This window comes from Talaromyces marneffei, chromosome 2 (genome assembly GCF_009556855.1).
Source record: "Talaromyces marneffei chromosome 2, complete sequence".
NCBI classification, from domain to species: domain Eukaryota; kingdom Fungi; phylum Ascomycota; class Eurotiomycetes; order Eurotiales; family Trichocomaceae; genus Talaromyces; species Talaromyces marneffei.
In genome coordinates this window covers 2254238-2276596 of record NC_072349.1, presented here as the reverse complement: position 1 = coordinate 2276596, position 22359 = coordinate 2254238, and the positions used below count along the sequence as shown (strand labels likewise).

Here is a 22359-nt window from a genome sequence, read left to right as displayed (position 1 = left end):
AAGGAGAATTTTGTTTACCTATCCGAAGGACAGTTAGCTTGATGTCAAACCATGCAGACAACGATGATTGATGAGTAAAAAAAAGGAAAGATCAGACAAGGCTGAAACTTGATAATAGACAGATTCCACATGTATTCATTAAGTTTGAGGAATGCCTTAGCGTGTCACGTAGTCATCACCAAACAACTGGGGGTGTGCAAGTTTGAAGAAAATTCTGCAACGAACCTTTTATATAGAAGCAATGAGGGAGATATTACACCGACCAGCGGCATAATTCGAGGCATGTAAAATAGCCCTTGACTTATCAAGCATTGATGAAAGCCATTGTTGAAATTTTACTCGCAGCAGGTGCGAGGTGATTATTGAGAGAAGAAGAAAATGAAGCTGTGCTTTCCCGCTAAAAACAAAAAAAATCTTTAGCGCCAAACGAGCTATCACGTGATACAGAACCAGCTAAGCCGCTCCGGTACTAGCTTATATCACCTTGTCCACAGTTCTGTACGCGTTGGATTGTTCAATCATATCCGCGGGTCATCGATCACTTTCACAGTCTCACTACGTCAAGATGTCTCGCCACACAAGCTATGCACTACGGTGTATACATAGTTCCCAATCAGTTCTGTACAAGATGCCACAGCTCCCATATAGGCCAAGATAGGACTATCATAGATGCCACTTTCTGGAGCTTCGAGTTATCCTCAGGCGTTGTCACATATGTTGAGCCTCAGTCCTATGTAGATGAACATATTCACTTCGACGTCATCCCAATAGAGGCGCAACATATCTCTGCGTCAGGTTGACGTACCGAACCGGCAACCGTTCCCTTCGTATATAACCTATAAACAGTTCCTTTGAAGCTCTTTCCATAACAAACTACATCATCAAAAACACCAAATTTACTTTGAAACGAGTATATCATATATCTTCAAACATGCCTGGCACGAGATTCAAACTCAACACCGGAGCCGAAATCCCAGCTCTCGGATTCGGTACCTGGCAGGACGCAGAGGCACAGGTGGATGCCGTCAAGGAAGCCATCAAGGTGGGCTACAGACACATCGATACTGCAAGGGTGTATGCACAGAAATCTGAGAATACAAAAAACTCCTACTGATACATCTGTTATAGTTACGGCACTGAAGAAGCCGTTGGAAAAGCCATTCGCGAGAGCGGCATCCCCAGAAACGAATTATTCGTCACAACCAAGCTCTGGAACCACCAGCACGACCCAAAGGACGTCCCCAAGGCTATTGATGAATCACTCAAAGACTTGCAAATGGACTATGTGGACCTGTTCTTGATGCATTTCCCCGTTGCTTGGAAATCAGGGAATGGTCTATTCCCAAAGGAGAACGGCAAGCCTGCTGTGGTGGACATTGATTTCGTTGACGTACGTTATGGCCCCATCAGACAGTTGACAGGAAAACTAATCATGAGAATAAACATAGACCTACAAAGCAATGGAAAAACTCCTCGACACCGGAAAAGTGAAAGCCATCGGCATCTCCAACTTCTCCAAGGCCCAAATGGAGCATTTATTCACTAACACCTCCGTGGTCCCCGCTGTGCATCAGATCGAGTGTCATCCATGGCTGCAACAGACGGAGTTTGTGAATTGGCATCGCGGAAAAGGGATTCACATCACTCAATACTCGCCCTTTGGAAACCAGAATGAGATCTATGGTGCCAAGCATTTGGGAAAATTGATTGAGACTCCCATGCTTGTTGAGATTGGGAAGAAGTATGGCAAGTCAGGTGCTCAGGTTGCTTTAGGTATGTATTCTTTCGCAGAATTGATGAATATTCGATGGCTAATGGGTTCTAGCTTGGGGTATCACTCTTGGCCATTCGGTTCTGCCAAAGTCCAAGACACCGAAACGTATCCAGGAGAACTTACAGGGCGATTTCAAGCTCAGCGATGAGGATATGAAGAAGATTCAGACCATCAATAAGAAGCTGCGTTTCAATGATAGCAGTACTGACTTTGGCATGGAATTCTTCAAGGATCTAGAGGGCAAGGGTTCGATTTAAGTCCGAAGACTACTATGTAACCTATACAGACATGGGCGCAAGGATGCATCAAAATAGACAGTAACGCATTGAAATGAGTTTGATGTTCAATGACTTTTGTCATGTTGTAGCAAAGCGCAACATGAATTGTAGCAGAACTGCTTGTAGAATCTTCGACGCCATCTTCCAGCCGACTCTTGTCGCACATGGGGCTAATGGTGGTCAGATATTTTCATGGTGTTAAGAATCCAAAGCAGACATACGGGGCATTGTACAATGACCGTCTCTCGATAAGGATTGGACACGGCACTGTTCGCCTCTTGTTATGCAGGCATAGGCAAGGCTTGAGAGAGACCTCGCTCCGGATTTTGAGGATCGGTTTGCGGTGTCCCTTGGAGCAGCAAGAGTGAAGATCTCTCTATAAGGAGCCAATCGGGTTTAGATCGCAGCTTCCAGATGACACCGCATCAACGCCATCCACCAACTCTACCCTCATCCCAACGTGCTCTAGCCTCCTTCCTAGATTCCAATTTCGCACCCTCGGTCCTAATCCTTCTCACCCAATCCGTAACCTCCTTATCCGTAGCACGACCCGAATGATGATCGCCCTCCAAAAAGCTCTCTTCAACCGCATGACATATAGCTTCTTGTTCCGCAACTGCAGCAGCAAGACGCTGATACAACGCTTTCGGGGACCAAGGTTCCAGTGCAGCATCCATTTCGGCTTGCTTCTTGCGCCACGATACTTCGAGGGATTGGTGGTTAAGGAGGAGGGACTCGGTTGTTGCGCGCAGGTTTGCGACGCGTGATTCAAGCTCGAGGACGTGCTGGGCTAAGGCTTTGTTCGAGTCTAGATGCGATTGGAGGACTTGTTGAGAGGCTGGGTAGGATGGATGCAAGGTAGAAAGCGCGGAGAGGAGGGTGGGGTTGGATAAAATTGATTGGAGTTCCGGTGTTCTATTACCATCAGAAAGTACTTCGTTAGTCTTTAAAGATTCGAAGCTATAGTCATAGGGTTGTGGACGCACGTCTTATTCTTGACTATGTCCGGTAGCCAATCATCTTCCAAACGCGGAGGTTCTGCAAGCGCCTGCGGTTGTTCTGCTCCATATCCCTGCGCAGCATGATTCATCGCAGGATTATTATATTCATTTCTTGGACTCTGGAATCCCTGAGACTGATTAGGCGGAGTTGGTAGGCCCCCAGCCAAGGGAGTCCCGCGTCGGCTTGCTTCGTGGCTATCCGGCTTTGGGGGAGGAGGTGGTGGGGTTTCGGAGTGGACGGGGAGTTGGAAAGAGGAGCTGCTCCAGCCGGCTGATTGTTGAGGAGAGTATGATTGAGCCATCTTCTATGAGCTTGTGTATGTGGTGAAGTGTTGCTTCATGGCATCACCAGGACGCCGCCTTGGCCTCTTAGGTGGCTGAAGAGCGGGAGCAAGGATCATATCATGGCGAAGACCGTCGCCTGCAAGCTATCTACCGCAGCAGATTTCTCTATCCAATCAGAGAGTTTCAACAATTTGCTCGCTCATTCTGTCAAAACAAAGAACAACTAACTTGATATTTTTGAAGATGTCGCTAACACTTTCTATGATCACCAACAATCACCTTCTAGCTAATAAAAAAATAGACCATCGGAACGATTTTCCCCTTCTTTTTGTCCTTAGGCGTACCCATCACTAGTCAGAACTAGGATCCATCCTTTTCCACAGGCCCCATTTACTTCGTAGAGAGCTACAGTAATTAGATGATGATGCTATGCAATAACTGATGGATATTTCCTACAAGTCTAAGGTACTAGAGTAATGTAATGTAAATCTATTGCAGTATAATTGCATGAGGTCTGAGATTTGATGCACTAAGTTAACTAGTTAGTTAACTATACCTAGGGCTAAATTACCTAAACCGGAAATATATCGATAGTTAACTAGTTACTACATGTATGATCGCAGAAAGGTCTATGTTTTATTCTTGTAATGATGCCAATGGCGTACTACCTTCGTCTCAATGCATCAAATGTCCAGGTTGCAGACATTGGCACGTCTTACTCCAAAGAACAGCTAGCTCACTCTGGTCCTCAATGCAAGCCTGTACCGTAGGACATTCCTGCTTGTGTCTAGCACATACAGCCGGAGGATGTGCAACTTCACCATTTGTCGACCAGAGCGTCCAAGACCAGTCCGAAGTTATAGTATGAGTATATTGACTTATATGGATTATTCCGGCCTTTTAATAATATTTCTGACACCTCTTTATACTTTTTACTTAGTGGTGTAAAATTTGACTCTATACCCATGTCCGCTAGCGTGGCGCAGCCTCAAATGCTGCATTCAGCCGCACGACTATGGAAAGACCTAGACAAAAATCCTGGACGAATCCTTGAATGCCGACGATAATGATAGTCATCCAAAAAAAAAAAATCGCTGAGCAGACTATATTATTATTGCAGGGAGTTGAACAACCATGCTTCAGGCCGCCCAGGCTTGTCATTCCTGTCGAGACCGGAAGAAACGATGCGACAGAGCCCTGCCGGGATGCTCTGACTGTCAGAGGTAATACAATACGCGTTGGGTTCCAGTCAACGGATTTAATTGGTTAATATATAATTCAGGCGACAGGTACAATGTCAGTACAGCCAGAAAGTAGAGGAGCGTGGAATGGTAGAGTCGCTAGAACAGAAATTGATGTCCCTGGAACGGTCAATAAGAGATGCCGAAAATGCTTTTATTGATCAACAAGAACAACAGCTTTTCCCCGTTTCTCGACTTGAGCGTGGCATTCAGTATGAAGTATCATATCCAGTCTCAAAGCGATGGTACTTTCCAATGTTACTACATTTCAGTTAGTACTCATCTACACCATCTCGCGTTGGAAGCGTTCCCTTATTAACAGTGACAAAAAGGATTCCACTCTATGGTCCCGGCAACCAAAAATCTGAGTTCAGAGAGCGCTGCATACAAGTTGCGTACAGCGTGGGTAAACGGATATCTCAATAACCCAGCCATGTTCCATGGTGTCATGTACGCTGCTTCTGCAAACCTCGACCTTATCAACGGAGAGCACGACAACCCGGTGACCAATTTTCATCGTGCAGAGGCAATTCGATTAGTACAAAGAACCATCTCATTTCTAGAACCGCATGATGAGTTGCCACTCGCGGTGCTTGCTGCGACCTGGGCATTGGCACATGTTGCTGTACGACATCCTTCCCCCGTACCTTCTCGACGCGGAAAACTCACCCAAATAGAGACTCAATGGAAGCACTTCCGAAGCACAGCTTCACGAGGTTGGGCTCGCACAGATGATACGTTGTAAGGGCCAGAATGCAGATTTAGGGTTCGACGGAGCACTGTCATTCCTAATTATGCTGTAAGACAATTCCTAGTAGTGTAAGTGTCGTTCCGTTGACTAACTCATCATACCTGTAGGAGCGATATCTGGAACGCTGTTATTAATGAACAAGATGCCACTATCGATTTCATTAATGAGCTCCAACCTCCGTATATTGCTCAACCAAGAAGAACACTTCTCTCAAACGCCCTGCGATATACTCCAAATGAGGGATTACTATCGAAAGACATCATCTTACTCCTTCATATGATTAATGATTCACGGAGTGGAGTTTATACCGATGATACGATAACCCTCATAGAGGATCCCTTATGTCAACCTTCGTCATCTCAATCGTCCATGGGTAAGCCACCTAGTGATCTTACCTACATTCTCATGCCACTGCTACAAGCGGAGATGCTTGCCTCGGTGCAACGGCAAGACTATATATCCGAGTGTTGTTGTCTCGCAGCGATGATATATTGCCATGTCTTGTTCACTAGCCTCCCATTCCTTTCGCCTGGAAACGAATCCATTGCCAACCAGCTTTTTGTCACGCTTCAGCACTGTGATGGAGAGCAATGGATGAATAAGGCACCCGACCTGCACCTCTGGGTCTGTTACGTTGGTGCATTGGCTTCACGTAATCGGGTGCAACGAGTTTCATTTCTGGCAAGGTCAAAGACTTCTGTTGTTATCCTCACTTCGGATCGGACTCTAGGTTTCCAAGACGGGGTTTCGCATCTTTTATGTCTTTCGAGATATGTGAAACAGCGACAGCATATTTTTTGAAAGGAATTGCTACTTTCTCATGTCATATATAAGCCTTTGCGCTGTTAGATATTACAAAGTAGATATACAAATCACAGTCTCCAATCTCATACAGCCGACAAAGACCTTACACACATCTGAAACTGGCAGCGCACTTTGGATCGCCACCTTGGTATGTTGCAATTTGAGGATATGCGCAGACGATTCTCTCGGCTTTAGTAGCATCGTTGACTGTCGCAGAGATCAAGTCAGGGGCCTCCCCATGCTCAACCCAGTTGACCAATGCCTTGAATGGGTCATCCGGAGTCGCCCCAATAGTCGTGCCCGCACCGCAATGGTCGACACCAGGGGCAAGAAATAGTCTGAAGAAATCATTTGTTTTCTTTGCTCCTCCCATGCGATGTTCCACACGCTCACGGTAGTCGATGGTTCCTCCAGGAAAGATCAACTGATCGGACAAACCATGCCACATAAGTAATTTACCACCTTGATGGTGAAACGACGACAGGTCTGCATCATCAATCCCGATTATGCCATCGTATTCCGTGTACGATTGCCAGAATAGATCAAAGAAGGTACCGTAATCGATCTGCTCAGTGTTGTAGTCGGGGTCACGAGCCAAGAAATATTTGATCCATTGATCGTTGACGAAGAAAGGATATCCAGTCCGGGTGCCATTGGCATCTGTCGTTGTATTCACCAAGCTGTCTAATGAAGCACCGACGTTGAGTCCATACCAGAGCGGTTGTCCAGTGTGATCCAAGGGTCCCTGAAGAGCTTTTTTCACAACAGTGGCAGTGGAATTGGTGATTATGATGTTCTGCCCATTGCATTGTACCACTTGTCCAACAGACTTCAAAGGGTCGTAGGAGCATTTTCCAGGATCAGTAATAATCCCATCCTTCACTCCATCCATTTCATCGCATTCCTTAATTGCAGCGTCCGAAAAGAAGTTCAGCTCACATGTCGAAGGGAATGTTTGGTCTTGATGCATGACAACTTGTGGCCATTGCTCCGCCACAACGTACTTTGCCCAGTTGATTGCCGGTGCTCCAGCTAAGATGCCATCAAATAACTCTGGGTATCTCTGAGCAGCAGCCATTCCCTGTCGTCCACCCGTCGAGCAGCCGTTCCAGTAAGAGTATTCTGGCCTGGTGCCATAAAACTGTCTTGTGAGTTCCTTACCCACAATAGCCATATCGTGTACAGATCGGTAGGAGAAGTCAGCTAAAGCGTCAAAATTCACAGATCCATCCGCGTTGAGCGCCCATGAACCCGGGCTTGTGAAATTAAACCCAACCCCAGCATCAGTGGAGGCGGCAGAGTATCCATCTTTAACCGTTGGACCAAGCGTGAGATCGAATTCACCAGTAACATAAGCAGATCCACCATTTGCTTGAAACCTGCCATTCCAGTCTTGGAGTGGAAGCCAAACCTTCACTGTCGCCTGGTTCTGTGCGCCACTATGCGTGAGGAAGACGGTAACATCACAGATATCGAGATTCTGGACAGGAGAGAGGAGAAACGGAGGCGTAGCTGGAACCGAGTAATTCCATCGTTCCGTTGCGGTGATTGAAAGTACTTTGGCTCCTGGGACGTGTGGAGCACTAAGATGGGAGCAGTTGGTTCGGTGAGGCATTGGCATAGCTGCTAAGGCAGCAGAAAATAAGCTGCTGATGATGATAGACTTCATTTTTGATCTTTCCACGATAGAAGCTTTGTATGTTTGAAAACACTCCTGACAGTTGCAGACGAGAGGGACATAGACGAGTCTTTATAGACGGGTATGATAGGGCTCATCTTCTGGTCAGTTCAGCTTCATGTCCGAAATTCAAACTCTGAGATATTACTTTTCCCACTTCTCGGATCCTTTTGCTGGAACGAAAGCAGCTGGAATTTGCTTTTCCTGAAAAATTTGTCGAATTTAATTTCGTCATGCTCGGGCTCAATAGTTCATAAACGTTTATGGTAAATGCGACTCTAGGCATCTTAGCACCGCCTCTTTCTTCCATCAAAACATTCACATCTAGAGCATAGAGCAAAAATTGAACTTATTGTTTTGAATCGATGTACGTACAGCGTGCTGATGTAGTCTAGAATACGAGTTAGGGCTGAAGTTCAGTGTCGGTGTGGGGCCGACACTATAACTTATAACCACCGGTATGCATTTGATCAATGAAAACCAAACGTGCTCAGCGTCCGAGTAGGTCTAATGTGGTGTAAACATGCATTATTGTCCACATTAAATGACGTCGTAACAGGATGTGCGTAAATGACCATGTCGAAGCTGAGCTCCAGTTATCCTTATAAGATACCCCCTGTTCTCCCAGCAATCGGGAACATGCCAACTTGAATGCACTTTCACTAGCAATCAATTCTTGAAGATGCGTCTTCTTTCCTTAATCTATTTGCCTTTTGGGCTTGTTTCTGCCCTACCAGCCATCACGATGGCCAGTAGTGCTGCAGGTTCCTCATCACCTTCACATCTTACACCTCTCAAATTTGCAAATACCTCCACTCTGCTCAACGTTGCCTACTACGAAGCTGGACCATCTAATGGCTCTGCTGTTATTCTAGTCCATGGATTCCCCTATTCCATTGACGCCTTTGCCTCGGTGGTACCTCTCCTCACGAAGCAAGGATACCGGGTGATTGTGCCCTATCTTCGAGGCTATGGTGAAACAACCTTCATTTACCCAGACACTCCTCGAAGCGCCGAACAAGCAGCCCTAGGATCGGACATTATTGCCCTCATGGACGCAATCCATATCGATAAGGCAATATTTGCAGGTTATGACTGGGGTACAGTAGTCGTCAACGTCGCCGCAGCACTATGGCCCGAACGCTGCAACGGTCATGTCGCCGCAAATAGCTATCTGATCCAGAACCGAAGCACCGCATGGGTCCCTCTAGATCCTGACTCTGAGGCGCTTCGTTGGTATTATTATGTCTTCTTAACTGCCCGCGGCGCAGCAGGTCTTGCATCAAGTCCCAAAGCGTGGGCGCGCAGTCTGTGGCAGAAGAATTCCATTGGATGGAACTTTACCGAAGAATATCTCGATCTCACCGCGACGGCGTTTGAGAATCCAGATTATGTTGATATTGTGCTTAATTTTTATCGTAATCGGCTGCTGTATGCTCCTGGTGATCCGAAATACGTGGATCTGGCTGCCCGGCTTGATGCACAGCCGCCTATTTCTGTGCGTTCCGTCACGTTTGATCCTCAAAACAGTGTTGTTTTTCCGCCTACGAATGGGTCTGCAACAACGAAGTATTTTGCAGGTCCAAGGTGCCACTATATTCTTCCTGGTGTTGGCGAGAATGTGCCGTATCAAGCGCCAGAGACGTTTGCGAATGCGATATTTGCTGTGAATGGTTTACCCTTGAATGGAAAAGATTATTATTCCTGTCCGCAGTCACTATGAGATATTATGAGACAGCTCTTGTCGTAGGTTTCTATATGAAAGGTCGACTTTGCAATATAATCAAAAGATACAATATCTAAGACCCGTGTGGTATAGGTACTATACTCTGTAGTACCTAAGGTTTAACAACAGGCCAAGCTTTCATCCAAGAGCGCCTTCTCCACGGCCAAGCATAGAAGCTTAAGAATGCTTTGTGAAGATATGTATTCCGGGATAAATTGTTGGCGAGAAAGAGCACTTGAGGGGAAAGCAGAATAAAAGGATCCTTGATTGTGTGCTCCACTGCCTCGCTTTTTCTCGATGACGATCAGCAGGCCTTCGTGAGACAATGCTGATTGATCAAATGCATGAGGAACGTAATACGTACGGAGAATACATCACGAAAGACCAGAAAAATCGGATTAGGGGGTGTAGACTAGACTGAAAAAGGAGAAGATGTTATATCCACTATGAAGACATTCAGTCTGCGAGGATTTATGAACGTTGAATAGTGGATCTAGGTGGTGGTGATTGAAATTAGACTATGTCTACTACTATTCACTCCGTAAATTTCTCAACGTTGGTTCGAATCTCGCATGGCTTTCTCTCTACGTATCGGCATCGTTTCAAAAGAAAAGAGAATAGTTACATGATAATAATTATAAGCATATAGCAAAGTACGGGTCAATGAAAAATACAGATACAACCAATTCCTGATGTATACCTAGATGAATGACAAATTGTCATTGACATATCAAGTTCTATCATCAAATCAACTTAGAAATACCGAATCCGATCCCATTGAACCAGAGCTTGTTTGTAACTAGACCTGTCCTTGTTGAGTCTCTCTCGCATACGGGTAACGGATTCATCTTCTCCAGCAATTCTCTCCAGATCTTCGTCACTCAAATTCGACGAAAAATCCGTGTCGAATGCAAGCAGGGGGCATTTCGGACCCAAGCCATGCCTTTCTATCACCTGCATGGCCACGTTGTCAATGAAGCGGTTATTGGCAATCATATAATATAACTCTAGTCGTTTTCGAACGTGGAATATCTGGTTCATTTCAAGGGATATATGGGCTGGGGTATCATTGCGGCCGACCCTGTCCTCTGCGTCTTCTGTCTCTAATCCCAGCTTGGATTGACCCAGGGTATTTTTTTGCTTTTGCAATCTGCCTAAATTGCTTGATTTGTTCCGACAGATTTCGATCAAAATTCTGGGATTCGCCGAGAAGATAAGGATGCAAGGTTATAAGGGGTCTCTTTTGATGATCGTCAATCAATTCACCCAACGCGGCATCAACTTCTGTATCCCAGATTTCTTGGGTCTTGGAGGTCATCGCGATCACCTCGCCACGGGCTCTGCCCTCTGGTATTGCCAAATTCAGAAAGATATCATAGCATTCTTTCACCAAAGTTTTGATGTCATTGACCAAATCGAACGCGATGTCCCTCCAGTGTGCTGATTGCTCTCGAAAGATCTTCTCTTCGACTTCGGGGCTGATTGTTCCAGGCAGGTTTGTTCCCCGACATACCTTCGATTCATTGTAAATTCTTGAATAAAGATCTGCACCGTCATTATGTGCGATAAATTCCACCCAGTATTCAGGACTGACACCCGACTCAGCTAAATATTGGAGGGCGTCTTCAATCAAATGGAATCTTAGGTTGGGCTCAATCCCGTCGCCGTCCGCCATGGTCTTCTGAAAGATGTCCAGTCTTTGATTGACCCTAAAACGAAGCATGACGTTAGGATTATTTAATGGGATATCCTGGTAACGACCACGTAGGGCCGAATCTGCCATCTTCTGTAAATAATTGCAGAATTGCATTGCGTAAGATCGCTGTGCAGCTGGAGTGTCGCCCTTTTCACCAAGTTTTTTAAGCTCTTCTTCGCATTTATCAAGTTACCTCGTATTTCCTTGATGATCTTGGGCATACTCTCCTGAATGCGAGAGCGGCGTGCCTTGTCAATGTGGTCCATGAGCACCTTGATACCGGTTTGACTTTTGCGAACGCTGGCCCATTCGGGCTTCTCAAATAGATCACTCTCATTCTGGTCTCGCTCTTGATCACTGATATGTGCTTCTTTGGGTTTCCTGTTTCGCAGACCAAACCAACCTTGGTCGAGGTGGTTTTCGGTCGATGGTTCGTTTTTAAGCAGTTTTACCATCTACCAAACCAGCCGGTTAGCCATGCAGGTCTTCTCCCACAGCGTTAGCTATAATATTCGAGAGCTTACCCAGTTATCGGAAGTCTCTTGTTTGCGGTCGCACTTGGTCAAAACTCCTATCGTCCGACTTTGTAAACCAGGAATTTCTTCGAACAGCTCCAGAGACTTGTGTCTCTCTATATCCGTGTCATCCACTACCCATCTTTGAGCAGTCAGTATCAACATTCTTTTCGTACTGCTGCGAAATCATCAGATGACAAACTTACAGCACGATGTTTCGCTCATTTTCAAGAAATGACCGCACCAAATCCTTGGCTATTTTTGTGTTATCCGTAGGATTACTGTGGCCGCCGTTTGTTCCGATCGCTTCGAAGCAGACGACGATTTTCCTCGATTTTGAACCAACCCTGGAAGATCAACGATAGTCCAGTGCATTTCGTTTGGGCCGGATCGTTCGATTCGAAGTATCGCATCGCTCAGAGTTTGGTCTGCTTTACCTTCGTCGCCGAAAATTCTGTCTGTTGCCTTCTCACAATATTAAATTATGACAATAGAAGATGAAAAATAGAAACAACCTCTTGTATAATGTCTGCCATGACACTGATGGTGAGTTCACTACTCGTAAACCGGAAATCCTTGGTTCTCTCTATTAATTCCTCGTCATACTGCGTCGTCTTGCCCGGAATGATCTCCGCTTGGACAGAGGTCGATGCTCCAGGAGTTTGTCGAAAGGAAATCTTGATCGGGAAACGAGTGCACAATGCTGATTCAACGGGGAATGAGATTTCAGTTATGGCTTGGAGGACGGAGCTCTTGCCGGTATTCTGATCGCCTACAACGATAAGCTGAGAAAGTTAGCATGCTATTAGTTATACAAACAGTAAATAATTTGATTGTAGACACACCTCAGGTAGGTCGACCGTACGACTCAGGCCCAGCCTCTGGAGATCATCGATAAAGGCGAGCTGCTTGGAACTCTCGACGCCAACAAAGTGACGGATTCTCTGTCCGGAAGTTGAATCTAAGGTTGAGGCGCCCATCGCTGTAATTATATGTGTATATGCGTGTGTTCCTTTGGTTTTTTAAGATTGATGTTGGATATAATAAGCATTGGGATTGTGAAACCATAGGAAGGAATTCAAGTTGTTAGAAATAGCCATTTGGGCACTTGCAAGTACTTAAGGGCAAGAACTAACCATCCAGGGCCCTGCTACCTGGTGATTGCGTGTTGCCAGTTTAGGAATGATTCAATATTTACGGCGATTCTGAACCAAAGTAACTACACACATTTGTAGGGGAACTAGGGCCCTGACTACATGTGGCACAGCTACCTGGCGGCATCTCACGAAAGTGCGACACAGGCGTCTACCATGCGACGATCTTCATTCAAGGTTATGTATCAGACATACATGGATATCTGTCTGGGTCTCTCATGCATTCATTTTAGGGCTATGCTCCCACGTGATTTCGAGAGATCTGAAATGCAAAACCGGCTGAGGCACCAAGGCACCAACCCCTTAGCGACCGTCAGGTGATGCTTATGTCAGCAGGGAGCTTAGCTTTGATTTTATTCGCCGAAATTTTCTTCTTCTTTCTTCAATTTCTCTTCAATCGACCTTTCTCTGTTTGTTATTCCGCAGCATTGACTGATTATTCCATCTTATATAGATGCTCAGTCAATTGCCTACACACTCGTTTAATTGCATTCGTTTGAACATCCAAACCGGCGATTCGTTGTGGTGAAAACCCGAGCTTCCCTGCTGGATTCCCACTCAAAACAAACAGAAAAGTTACCCCTAAGAAAAATTGTAAGAAATTTCTGCGGCCCGCCGGCCACCCTCCGTCACCACGTCGTCTCTCACCTGCCCCGCGACTTCTTTCTTTTCTCTTCTTCCCCTCCGTCTTTCACCATCTGCAGCTGGTTCTGCCTTTTCCACCCACCACTTCTTCTTAAGACAAGTCGCTGTCTCGACTCTTTCCTGTCGCACTTACTCTACAAAAAAGAAGGGCAAAAAAATGGGACCAAAAAAGGAACAGGCGCCCGAGAAAATCCCTCTGGGACGACCGGGAAACAACTTGAAGAGTGGTATCGTATGTGAGCACAACAGCACCCCATCAACAACCACCATAACTTATCATCTGTATATATCAATGACACTTGCTAACCAACGCGTCTAGGTTGGTCTTGCTAATGTCGGCAAGTCGACGCTCTTCCAAGCCATCACCAAGTGCTCCCTTGGTAACCCTGCCAACTTCCCCTATGCCACCATCGACCCTGAGGAAGCTCGTGTCATTGTCCCAGATGCTCGTTATGACTGGCTATGCGAACAATATAAACCCAAATCACGAGTCCCTGCTAACTTGACCGTGTACGATATTGCTGGTCTTACACGAGGCGCCTCCACTGGTGCTGGTCTTGGAAATGCTTTCTTGTCTCACATTCGCGCTGTCGATGCCATCTTCCAGGTGGTTCGATGCTTCGACGATGCTGAGATTATCCACGTCGAGGGTGATGTCGACCCAGTCCGTGACTTGAACATTATCAGCGAGGAGCTCCGTCTTAAGGACATCGAGTTCGTCGAAAAGGCTCTAGAGAACCTTGCCAAGCAGACCAGGAGAGGAGGCCAGTCTCTGGAAATGAAGAAATTGAAAGAAGAAGAAGCCACTGTTGCTAAAATTCTTCAATTGCTCAAGGACGGAAAGGACGTCCGTAAGAACGACTGGACACCAAAAGAGGTTCGTACTAAGATTTCCTTCATGCTTTGTCACTTGCCTGCTTTCTATTATATGATGAATAAGAGCATTTGCTCGAATATAACCCAGCTCGTCGAACACCTCGTTTTTTAATTCTCACGTTGAGGTTGTCTTGAGATAAAAACTCGTCTGAAATATCTTTACATTTTTATCTTTGTTTATCATCCATTCATTGTGATTACGCAGAGACTGATTGTTATTTTGATTAGGTTGAAGTGATTAACCCTCTCTTCCTCTTGACGGCCAAGCCCGTCGTCTACCTGGTCAACCTCAGCGAGAAAGACTATCTCCGCCAGAAGAACAAGCACTTGCCCAAGATTGCCGAATGGGTCAAGGAGCATGCTACTGGCGACCCTATCATTCCTCTTTCCATCTGCTTCGAAGAGCGATTGACGCGTTTTGAAACCGAGGCCGAGGCCGAGGAAGAGTGCAAGAAGCTTGGAACAAAGTCGGCGCTACCCAAGATCATTGTGACCATGCGTAACGCTCTTCAACTTGGCAGTTTCTTCACTTGCGGTAGCGACGAAGTCCGTCAATGGACCATCCGCAAGGGCACCAAGGCTCCACAGGCCGCAGGTGTCATTCACACAGGTAAGCTTATACTCTAAACAGTCAAAAAAGCTTGGATATTGACATAAGCCATCAGATTTCGAGAAAACTTTCATTCAAGCGATCGTTTTCAACTACAACACCCTCAAGGAGCTTGGTGACGAGGCGGCTGTGAAGGCTGCTGGAAAGGTCATGACTAAGGGCAAGGAATATGTTGTTGAGGACGGCGATATCCTCCTCATCAAGGCAGGTGCTGCCAAGAGCTAAACAAGATAACTACTCGTTTGTTAGATTGTTCCCCCAAAGCAATTCGGGGGATTCAATCATTCGTTCCTTGGGCAGCCTTATAATTGAGTCATTGCTAGGGTGTGAATGATAGTGAATATAATATATGCCATAATGAATTCCAGTGCATCTGAACACATGCAAATACCTATAGTTGTGTAGAAATAATGTTCACTGTACTTTGGTGGCGAATAATTACCGCCAACTTAAGCTGTACCTTTCCCCGCGTGCAAAAACGTCGTCAGATGCGGCCCCTCCTTAGACAACTCTTCACACACCCAATCTGCCTACAATACACCAACAACTTTTACTTGTAAGTCCTCTATATTATATGAGACTGATTCGTGTCGAGTATATATTTACAATCTCGATTGACTTCTTGTCCATTGCATTGACAGCTACCAGGAACTTCCTACCCCGCACATCTTATCCAAACCAACGAATTTTCTATCTACACATCTCCTCCTTCAGACGAACTCCAATAATTGGACGAGCACGCGACATCTAGACCGGTGACTATTCACGAGACTGGAGCTATCGGTAAGGCTCATATATACAATACTGTTACCCTGAGGAGATATATATAGCAAGCAAGAGCTACCTATACATCATGTTCAAAAAAGAGTGCGTGACGACCTTTCCCTTTATCTCAAGCATACCAGAAAAATATAAACTTATACTGCTTTGTGAATAGTTTCCAACCCGGATCACGATCAAAAGTCAAGTCCTCCGTACAACGAGGCCTCCGCTCCAAACTCATCGAGACCTACCCTGGCTTTGAGCCGTACATTGATGAAATAATGCCCAAGAAGGCTTCCCTGGAAGCCGTGAAACTGTATGCCTCAAATACGCGGACTATCGATTTTCTAGAGTTACTGACAAGAGAGAAAAAGGCCGGATCGAACTACCCTATACACAATCGACTCAACCCCTCTCTTCTACCAACCCTTCGACGGCCCTCCAATCCCTCACCTCAAACTAATCCATTCCTTTCCCGATGCCGTGCCCAAAATCCAGATTGATCGTGGCGCAATACGATTTGTGCTTTCAGGAGCCGCTCTGATGGCGCCGGGTTTGACATCGGCGGGTGGTCGGTTACCAGATAAAGAGCATGCGTTGGCGGCGGGGGACGTTGTTGCTGTGAGCGCGGAAGGGAAGGAGGAGGTTTGTCTTGTAGGACCGTTGAAGATGGGGACGGAGGAGATGAAGGAAAAGGGAAAGGGGGTGGTTATGGATGCGGGACATTATTTGGGGGATGGGCTTTGGAAGTTGAGCTTGGATTAGATGGATATAAATACTGATTGAAAAAGATGAATGGACTTTCTCACACCCTATGGAAAGGTGTTGAGTTGAAACAGCTTCCCATACGCTAAGTGTTAACTGCTGAGATCATTATATATACAATAGGAAAATTAAGAAATATGATAGGAGTCATCGAGTCCACTGCTTCCACCTTCAGAGACAGACGCGCCTTCGTCATCGGTTTTTGACATGATTGGCGAGAGGTTGGATGCTGTGCCATCGCTGGCAATTGATGACATATCGCTGCCCTTTCGACGGCGGTGTTGTGTGCGTCGTGGAGAAAGAGATGACGGTACCGCAGGGATGCCCAGAGTCAAACCCAAACCGCGCATGTTCCGATTAGAAGTCTCTGTAGGGTTTCCCGGTTTTTGTCCCGTCATAGAACGTCGAATGCCGACTCGGTCAATCGTGCGGCGCAGCATTTCTCCGGATCCATCAAGTGCAATCAAAAACCGGGCCAGTTCGGCGCAGAGGTCCCAGTCGCTTTTGTGAGCCGCAAGTCCAAGTAACCGTACTGCAGAATCTTCGGTTCTGGCCTTGCTAGTCTCTTCGTCTTCATCGTCAAGGGCTTGGAGAACTAGTAGGTAACCTGCTGCGGTCTTCAGTGATCTGAGTTTCAATGCTTGCTCAAACAAGTCTTTCGGCGGTGGAAGATGCGCGAATAGAGTGCGCCATGAGCGAATCTCATTCTTTCGCGTGCACTGCACTACGATATCAAGATAGACGTCTGCCGGAAGCGAGGCTTGCAGAAATGAAATGACAGACGGCAGTAGTGGCAGTGATTCGTCTCGGTTGGGGCCATCAACAGCGTCGTCTAGAACATGATGAAGAAGTACTTCGAGAGCATGGGGGAAATATGATAGGTGAGAATAGTAGTGTGATAGTGAAAGAGCTGACGGCATGTCAACACTGGCTAGACTATGCTGGAGGAAGTATGGCAGGAAAAGGTGTGTCTGCATCCAACATATTAGCGCTAACTTATCATCAACGGAACTTTGGACTTACTCGTATAGCATATTTTAAGATGGAGAAGGTTATGTCGCGCCTTTGAATCATCTCGGACTCTACTCCAAGTATGATCCCTTTGTTCAATAGAACTGATAATGGATAAAAGTCCACCGGAACGGGAAGTGGCTTTGGGACATCTTCACGCTGCAGAATCTCTTGAACATCGCTCCATGCAACGAGATCCCGTCCGCAGAACATCCACAGTGAATCTCTGAGGGACAGATTGCTTTGAGCCGCTTTGAGAACAACTTCAGCCGAAGGACTGCTAGGCACTGGCTCTTCTGCCGGCGGGGAGAAATTGAAGGATAGTTGATCCCGCATCAAGACGTAGTATTCTACATCTTGGGCAACTATACGCATATCGTATTTCAAATCTCCAGTGTCGGATACGGATGGCTGCAACAGAACCAGATTGCCATCTACGAGCAATAAAACCGATGCCACCTTGACATCTTGTGAAGGGTCTCCATTTCCTAAATATCAATATTAGCATCCTAGGTTACAAGGTTTGATTGACCCAAGACATACGCATCTGCTCTTCTGGCAGGATCCAACTAATGGAACGAACCCTCGTAGGCGCTCGCACAATCCCGTAAAATGCGATCTGCCCTACAGGTACCAAAGACACGCTACCATACGTGGAATTTATCACGTAGTGATAGAGTATGTTGTCATAAGTGTATACGAGAAGTGAATCTTCGCCTGAAGGCCCAATAAAAACGACAGGTGAAGGCAGGTACTCAGTATGTAAGATGTTATGATTGGTCAGAGGCAACTCTCTGGAATACAAACGAAGCTGGCTAGGACGTTAATGATAGGAGAAAATCAAGCGTGGGGAAAAAGAACATACCTCATACGAGCCATTGCTTTCAACAGCTGCAATTAGAATATGACCATACCAGCACATACCCCCTCGTACAGCGAAAGAATTCTCCACACTTGAGTCTTCAAATGTCTTCCAGCGACCACTACTGACGCTATAATGAGCAAGACCTCTTCGTCCTGCAATAGAAACATATCGGCCATCCTGTGACACGACACAGGCACGAATAGGCCACTGTGCATGAAGGTATGCAGGCGGATATTGTGCATGGTGCCACAAGGAGTCCTTTCCAGAGATCGTCATCAAATCTGGTAGATCGTGGCCTCGGTATAATATAATCTCGGTCCCAGTTTGCAAGAGTGCCCTGGACAAGTTCGCTGGTGAGTAACACCCCGTCAAAGCGCTGCGCGCTGTTTCCAGTAACCACAGTCGGCGATCATTTTGAGCTGATAATATAATATCAGAGCCACCTCCAATCCAGCATCCCATTGATACCCCAGTCAGCCAGTCTTCAGAATTGCTTTCAGCTAGAGAGCGATCGGCTGTGAAGCTGTTACCTCCGGGTTTGCCAAAGACACTCCAATTAGCCCAGCCCTTCTGAAAACCCGCGAAGAGGCAGTAACCGTCAGGTGAATAGCTCATAAAGGTCAAATCTCCTGTAGCCTTAGTCGAGGCAGGTGGTTGGAGTCTGTGTGAAAGTACCACGTTCCCGACGTAATCCTTTGCTGTATATACTAAAATATCGCCATTGCTGCAACTGACTGCGAGTAAAGAAAACCTTGCATTCACAGCGGCTTTGATTGCCTTGTCGTTGTCGCTTGTAGGAGTATGGAAACAGTGACCTTTGAAGAGTTTGGCGGATTGCTCTGTTTCGGGCGCATCTGTCTTTCTCTGTACAGTATAGGCATGCCCATCGCTTGTGATCCATATTAAAAGACTCATAGCTCGATCATAGACCATTTCAGTTACTGTGATTTTCTTGGGCGTATTGAGTATTCGACTCAGTAGTTCCGAGGTCGTTTGCGTGCCATTCTTGTCCGGAGTCCAGCGGATGCATTGAATAGCGGCGGGTTTGAGGGTGGCCACAACAAGTTCGTTATCCAAGGCCAATGCTCCCACAATACCGGACTCTACTTTGATGGCCATTCTAAACCGGATGCTGACGTCTTTAATTCCATTGAACTCTTCGCTTCCAAAATGACGCGCAAGTTGTTGACGGCGGTGCGGGTTAGAGTGATCAAACTGTTGCTGATAGACTCGGGTATTGGCATCTGAGGCCACGGTGTATGTAAGTAAATATCCATTCTGGGTTTGCGCAACTAGAATGGTGGAATCGGGGTGTAGGAGGAGAGACACATTTGGGCCATAAGCTTTTAATGATGTTTGAGATCGAGCGACGGTAGCTACCACGACAGTAGGCTAAGTTAACCGATTAGCGAAAATTCACCAAGGCCAGAATGATCGGATATACTTTGGTTTGCCAAACTGAAATAGAAGACTCCGTCATCGTCGCAAACAACTGTCCGTTCCTCGAGTTACAGAGGCCCTTAATGACCTCCTCGGCCCATGCGGCGGGGGGCTTCTGGTCCTCCGGCACGACGGCGGGTTTCTCACGCTGAATACCCTCATCTTCGGGAAACTCGTTTGTAGGTTCTTCTTGATCGCTCGGCGATGATGTCAAAGGAATGCTAGGTCCATTGACCGCGTACACCCGGGGGACTCCATTTAGCCAGTACATGGCTCAGTAATACGGAGCTTGTTGAGACACAGAGTTGGAATAGACGCCTCGAGTCATCTCCGCTGGAGGAGATCTTACGGAGACGAGCATTGGCTGGTAGAAATATAACTGAAGGCCATCTCCCGCAACTCAGCTTCACAGGTGTGCGCTTGACATGAGCTGTCGTTTAGCATAGATCAGAAGAAGATGCCGGGGACAGGAGCTCTTGCTGGAATCACGTGTCAGTTAATGACTAGCCTTACCGTACTTCTTAGACTCCACCACCACCGAAGCATCTAGAGTCTCTGGCGTCCCGCCAGCTTAAATAGCCACTCCCCGCATTCCACGCCAAATTATTATTCTTGACGGCAGCAACTCTCGTTCTTAAGAAATCATTGGGAGTTTACTAATTAAACAACATGGTATGCTCTCTGATTTTTCACTTCTTTCGATGCTTTTACTGATGCCACTTCCATAGGCCCCATCTGAATCCAAAAAGCGCCTGGCGCTTGCCATCGTTGACTTCCTCGGATCAAGCTTGAAGGACGGTACCCTGACTGCGGAAGATGCTGATTCTATTGAAATCGCCCAGAACTGTATCGCGGAGACGTTCGGTGTCGATCCGACCGACAGCGTTGCTCTGCAGGATGCCCTCGGTGGCCAGTCGCTTTTCAGCATCTACAACGTATACGAGAAGCTCAAGGGCAAGACCGCTGCAGGTGCATCAAGCGCTACAGCCGGAGAAACCAAGCCTGCCGCACAGCCCAAGTCCAATGCTACCCCCGAGTCAGATAAGTTGAAGTCAGAGGGAAATGCTGCTATGGGCCGCAAGGAATACGATGCAGCCATCGATCTTTACACCAAAGCACTCGCGATTGCTCCATCGAACCCCATCTACCTGTCTAACCGTGCTGCCGCTTATTCGGCATCCGGTCAACACACAAAGGCGGCAGCAGATGCGGAGCTTGCTGTCAATGTCGATCCCCAATACGCTAGAGCTTGGAGTCGTCTGGGACTTGCGCGCTACGAATTAGGTGATGCCAAGGGTGCTGTTGAGGCTTACGAGAAGGGAATTGAAGCCGAAGGAAATGGTGGAAGCGATGCTATGAAGCGAGGCTTGGAGACATCACGAAAGAAAGTCGAAGAAATGAAGCTTGCAGAGTCTGCCCCTCCCGCTGAAGAAGTCGACAATGCTCCTGGAGCCTCTCGAGGAGGCCCGGGTGGAATGCCGGATTTAGGTTCTTTGGCAAGCATGTTGGGCGGCGGTGCTGGAGGCGCTGGTGGTATGCCTGACCTTGGCTCACTTATGAGCAACCCTATGTTCGCGAGCGTCGCCCAGAACTTGATGAGCAACCCTGACATGCTTAACAATCTCATGAGCAACCCTCGTCTTCGCCAGATGGCTGAGAGTTTTGGTAATGGAGGAGGTATGCCGGACATGTCGTCGATAATGAGTGACCCATCACTTGCTGAAATGTAAGTCTTGTCCCGACTCTTTCAACATTGTCAACATGAACTAACGAGCATGTCAATATAGGGCCAAGAACATAATGGGCGGAGGAGCTGGCCGCGGCGCTGGGGGTCAATAATTGGTTATCATTTGCACAGGTTCTACAATCGAGATACCATAGAACTAGTTAACGAGCTTTATGATGTTGGTTTGATATAGTACTTTTTAATACCAGAAATCACAGCCACCAAGATTAAAAAATGGGCTTCTATGACACGTACGAGATATGCTGAGTTAAACCTTGGAAGTAGATTCTGTAGATCCTACTTCCTTCATTTGTCTATTAGTATAGACCCACCATTATGATAACCTTGCAAGACTCTCAACCACAGACCTAGTTCTGGGACACAAGATGTAGACTACGTAGCTACCCACGAAGCACTATACTGAATCACTGATATCTGGAAATCCATGAATCTCCCGAGGTCGGCATAGAAAAATACACGGAGCAGAGCTGTCTTGAGGCTCAAGCTTGAAGCAATATCTAGTTTCATAGATAAATGAAGCGTAACACAAGAGCACACCGAAACCGACAGACCCCTCGCTCAGTTCCATAGTATTTCTTGTCTTGCACTGCTCGTAGCGTGTCTCGAACATAAAAATACATAAATGGCCAATCCCAAGCGCCAATTTATGACAGCAACACCCATGAGAGGAGATCAGAGGAATAAATACATAGAGAAAAGAAAGAGATCAAACAAATAATCCAATGCAATCGCGCT

General features: G+C 46.6%; 10 protein-coding genes across 10 annotated transcripts; 6 read left to right on the top strand and 4 right to left on the bottom strand.

Moving 5' to 3' along the window:
- Window positions 1–931: 931 nt before the first annotated feature.
- EYB26_003182 (uncharacterized protein) lies at window positions 932–2031 on the top strand (the record flags this gene model as incomplete). The annotated part of the gene is made up of 4 exons (XM_054262485.1): window positions 932–1074; window positions 1129–1390; window positions 1449–1773; window positions 1826–2031. The coding sequence occupies 4 exons, from the start codon at window positions 932–934 to the stop codon at window positions 2029–2031; spliced, it is 936 nt and encodes a 311-aa protein (XP_054118460.1).
- A 446-nt stretch (window positions 2032–2477) lies between these two features.
- EYB26_003181 (uncharacterized protein) lies at window positions 2478–3355 on the bottom strand (the record flags this gene model as incomplete). Its single annotated transcript, XM_054262484.1, has 2 exons — window positions 2478–2967; window positions 3039–3355. 2 exons carry the CDS (start codon window positions 3353–3355, stop codon window positions 2478–2480), a joined length of 807 nt encoding a protein of 268 aa, XP_054118459.1.
- Window positions 3356–4472: 1117 nt separating this feature from the next.
- On the top strand, window positions 4473–6131 carry EYB26_003180 (uncharacterized protein; the record flags this gene model as incomplete). The annotated part of the gene is made up of 5 exons (XM_054262483.1): window positions 4473–4561; window positions 4621–4850; window positions 4912–5204; window positions 5257–5378; window positions 5438–6131. The coding sequence occupies 5 exons, from the start codon at window positions 4473–4475 to the stop codon at window positions 6129–6131; spliced, it is 1428 nt and encodes a 475-aa protein (XP_054118458.1).
- Window positions 6132–6237: 106 nt separating this feature from the next.
- EYB26_003179 (uncharacterized protein) lies at window positions 6238–7803 on the bottom strand (the record flags this gene model as incomplete). Its single annotated transcript, XM_054262482.1, has 1 exon — window positions 6238–7803. One exon carries the CDS (start codon window positions 7801–7803, stop codon window positions 6238–6240), a length of 1566 nt encoding a protein of 521 aa, XP_054118457.1.
- Window positions 7804–8557: 754 nt separating this feature from the next.
- Window positions 8558–9535, top strand: EYB26_003178 (uncharacterized protein; the record flags this gene model as incomplete). Its single annotated transcript, XM_054262481.1, has 1 exon — window positions 8558–9535. One exon carries the CDS (start codon window positions 8558–8560, stop codon window positions 9533–9535), a length of 978 nt encoding a protein of 325 aa, XP_054118456.1.
- Window positions 9536–10604: 1069 nt separating this feature from the next.
- Window positions 10605–12729, bottom strand: EYB26_003177 (uncharacterized protein; the record flags this gene model as incomplete). The annotated part of the gene is made up of 8 exons (XM_054262480.1): window positions 10726–10733; window positions 10805–11407; window positions 11458–11689; window positions 11759–11891; window positions 11956–12030; window positions 12096–12214; window positions 12265–12534; window positions 12595–12729. 8 exons carry the CDS (start codon window positions 12727–12729, stop codon window positions 10726–10728), a joined length of 1575 nt encoding a protein of 524 aa, XP_054118455.1.
- Window positions 12730–13705: 976 nt separating this feature from the next.
- Window positions 13706–15259, top strand: EYB26_003176 (uncharacterized protein; the record flags this gene model as incomplete). Its single annotated transcript, XM_054262479.1, has 4 exons — window positions 13706–13780; window positions 13868–14425; window positions 14653–15034; window positions 15090–15259. The coding sequence occupies 4 exons, from the start codon at window positions 13706–13708 to the stop codon at window positions 15257–15259; spliced, it is 1185 nt and encodes a 394-aa protein (XP_054118454.1).
- Window positions 15260–15887: 628 nt separating this feature from the next.
- EYB26_003175 (uncharacterized protein) lies at window positions 15888–16561 on the top strand (the record flags this gene model as incomplete). Its single annotated transcript, XM_054262478.1, has 3 exons — window positions 15888–15901; window positions 15972–16112; window positions 16171–16561. The coding sequence occupies 3 exons, from the start codon at window positions 15888–15890 to the stop codon at window positions 16559–16561; spliced, it is 546 nt and encodes a 181-aa protein (XP_054118453.1).
- A 128-nt stretch (window positions 16562–16689) lies between these two features.
- Window positions 16690–20148, bottom strand: EYB26_003174 (uncharacterized protein; the record flags this gene model as incomplete). Its single annotated transcript, XM_054262477.1, has 5 exons — window positions 16690–17532; window positions 17585–18060; window positions 18116–18383; window positions 18438–19829; window positions 19882–20148. The coding sequence occupies 5 exons, from the start codon at window positions 20146–20148 to the stop codon at window positions 16690–16692; spliced, it is 3246 nt and encodes a 1081-aa protein (XP_054118452.1).
- A 398-nt stretch (window positions 20149–20546) lies between these two features.
- EYB26_003173 (uncharacterized protein) lies at window positions 20547–21716 on the top strand (the record flags this gene model as incomplete). Its single annotated transcript, XM_054262476.1, has 3 exons — window positions 20547–20549; window positions 20606–21603; window positions 21665–21716. 3 exons carry the CDS (start codon window positions 20547–20549, stop codon window positions 21714–21716), a joined length of 1053 nt encoding a protein of 350 aa, XP_054118451.1.
- Between the last annotated feature and the right edge of the window lie 643 nt (window positions 21717–22359).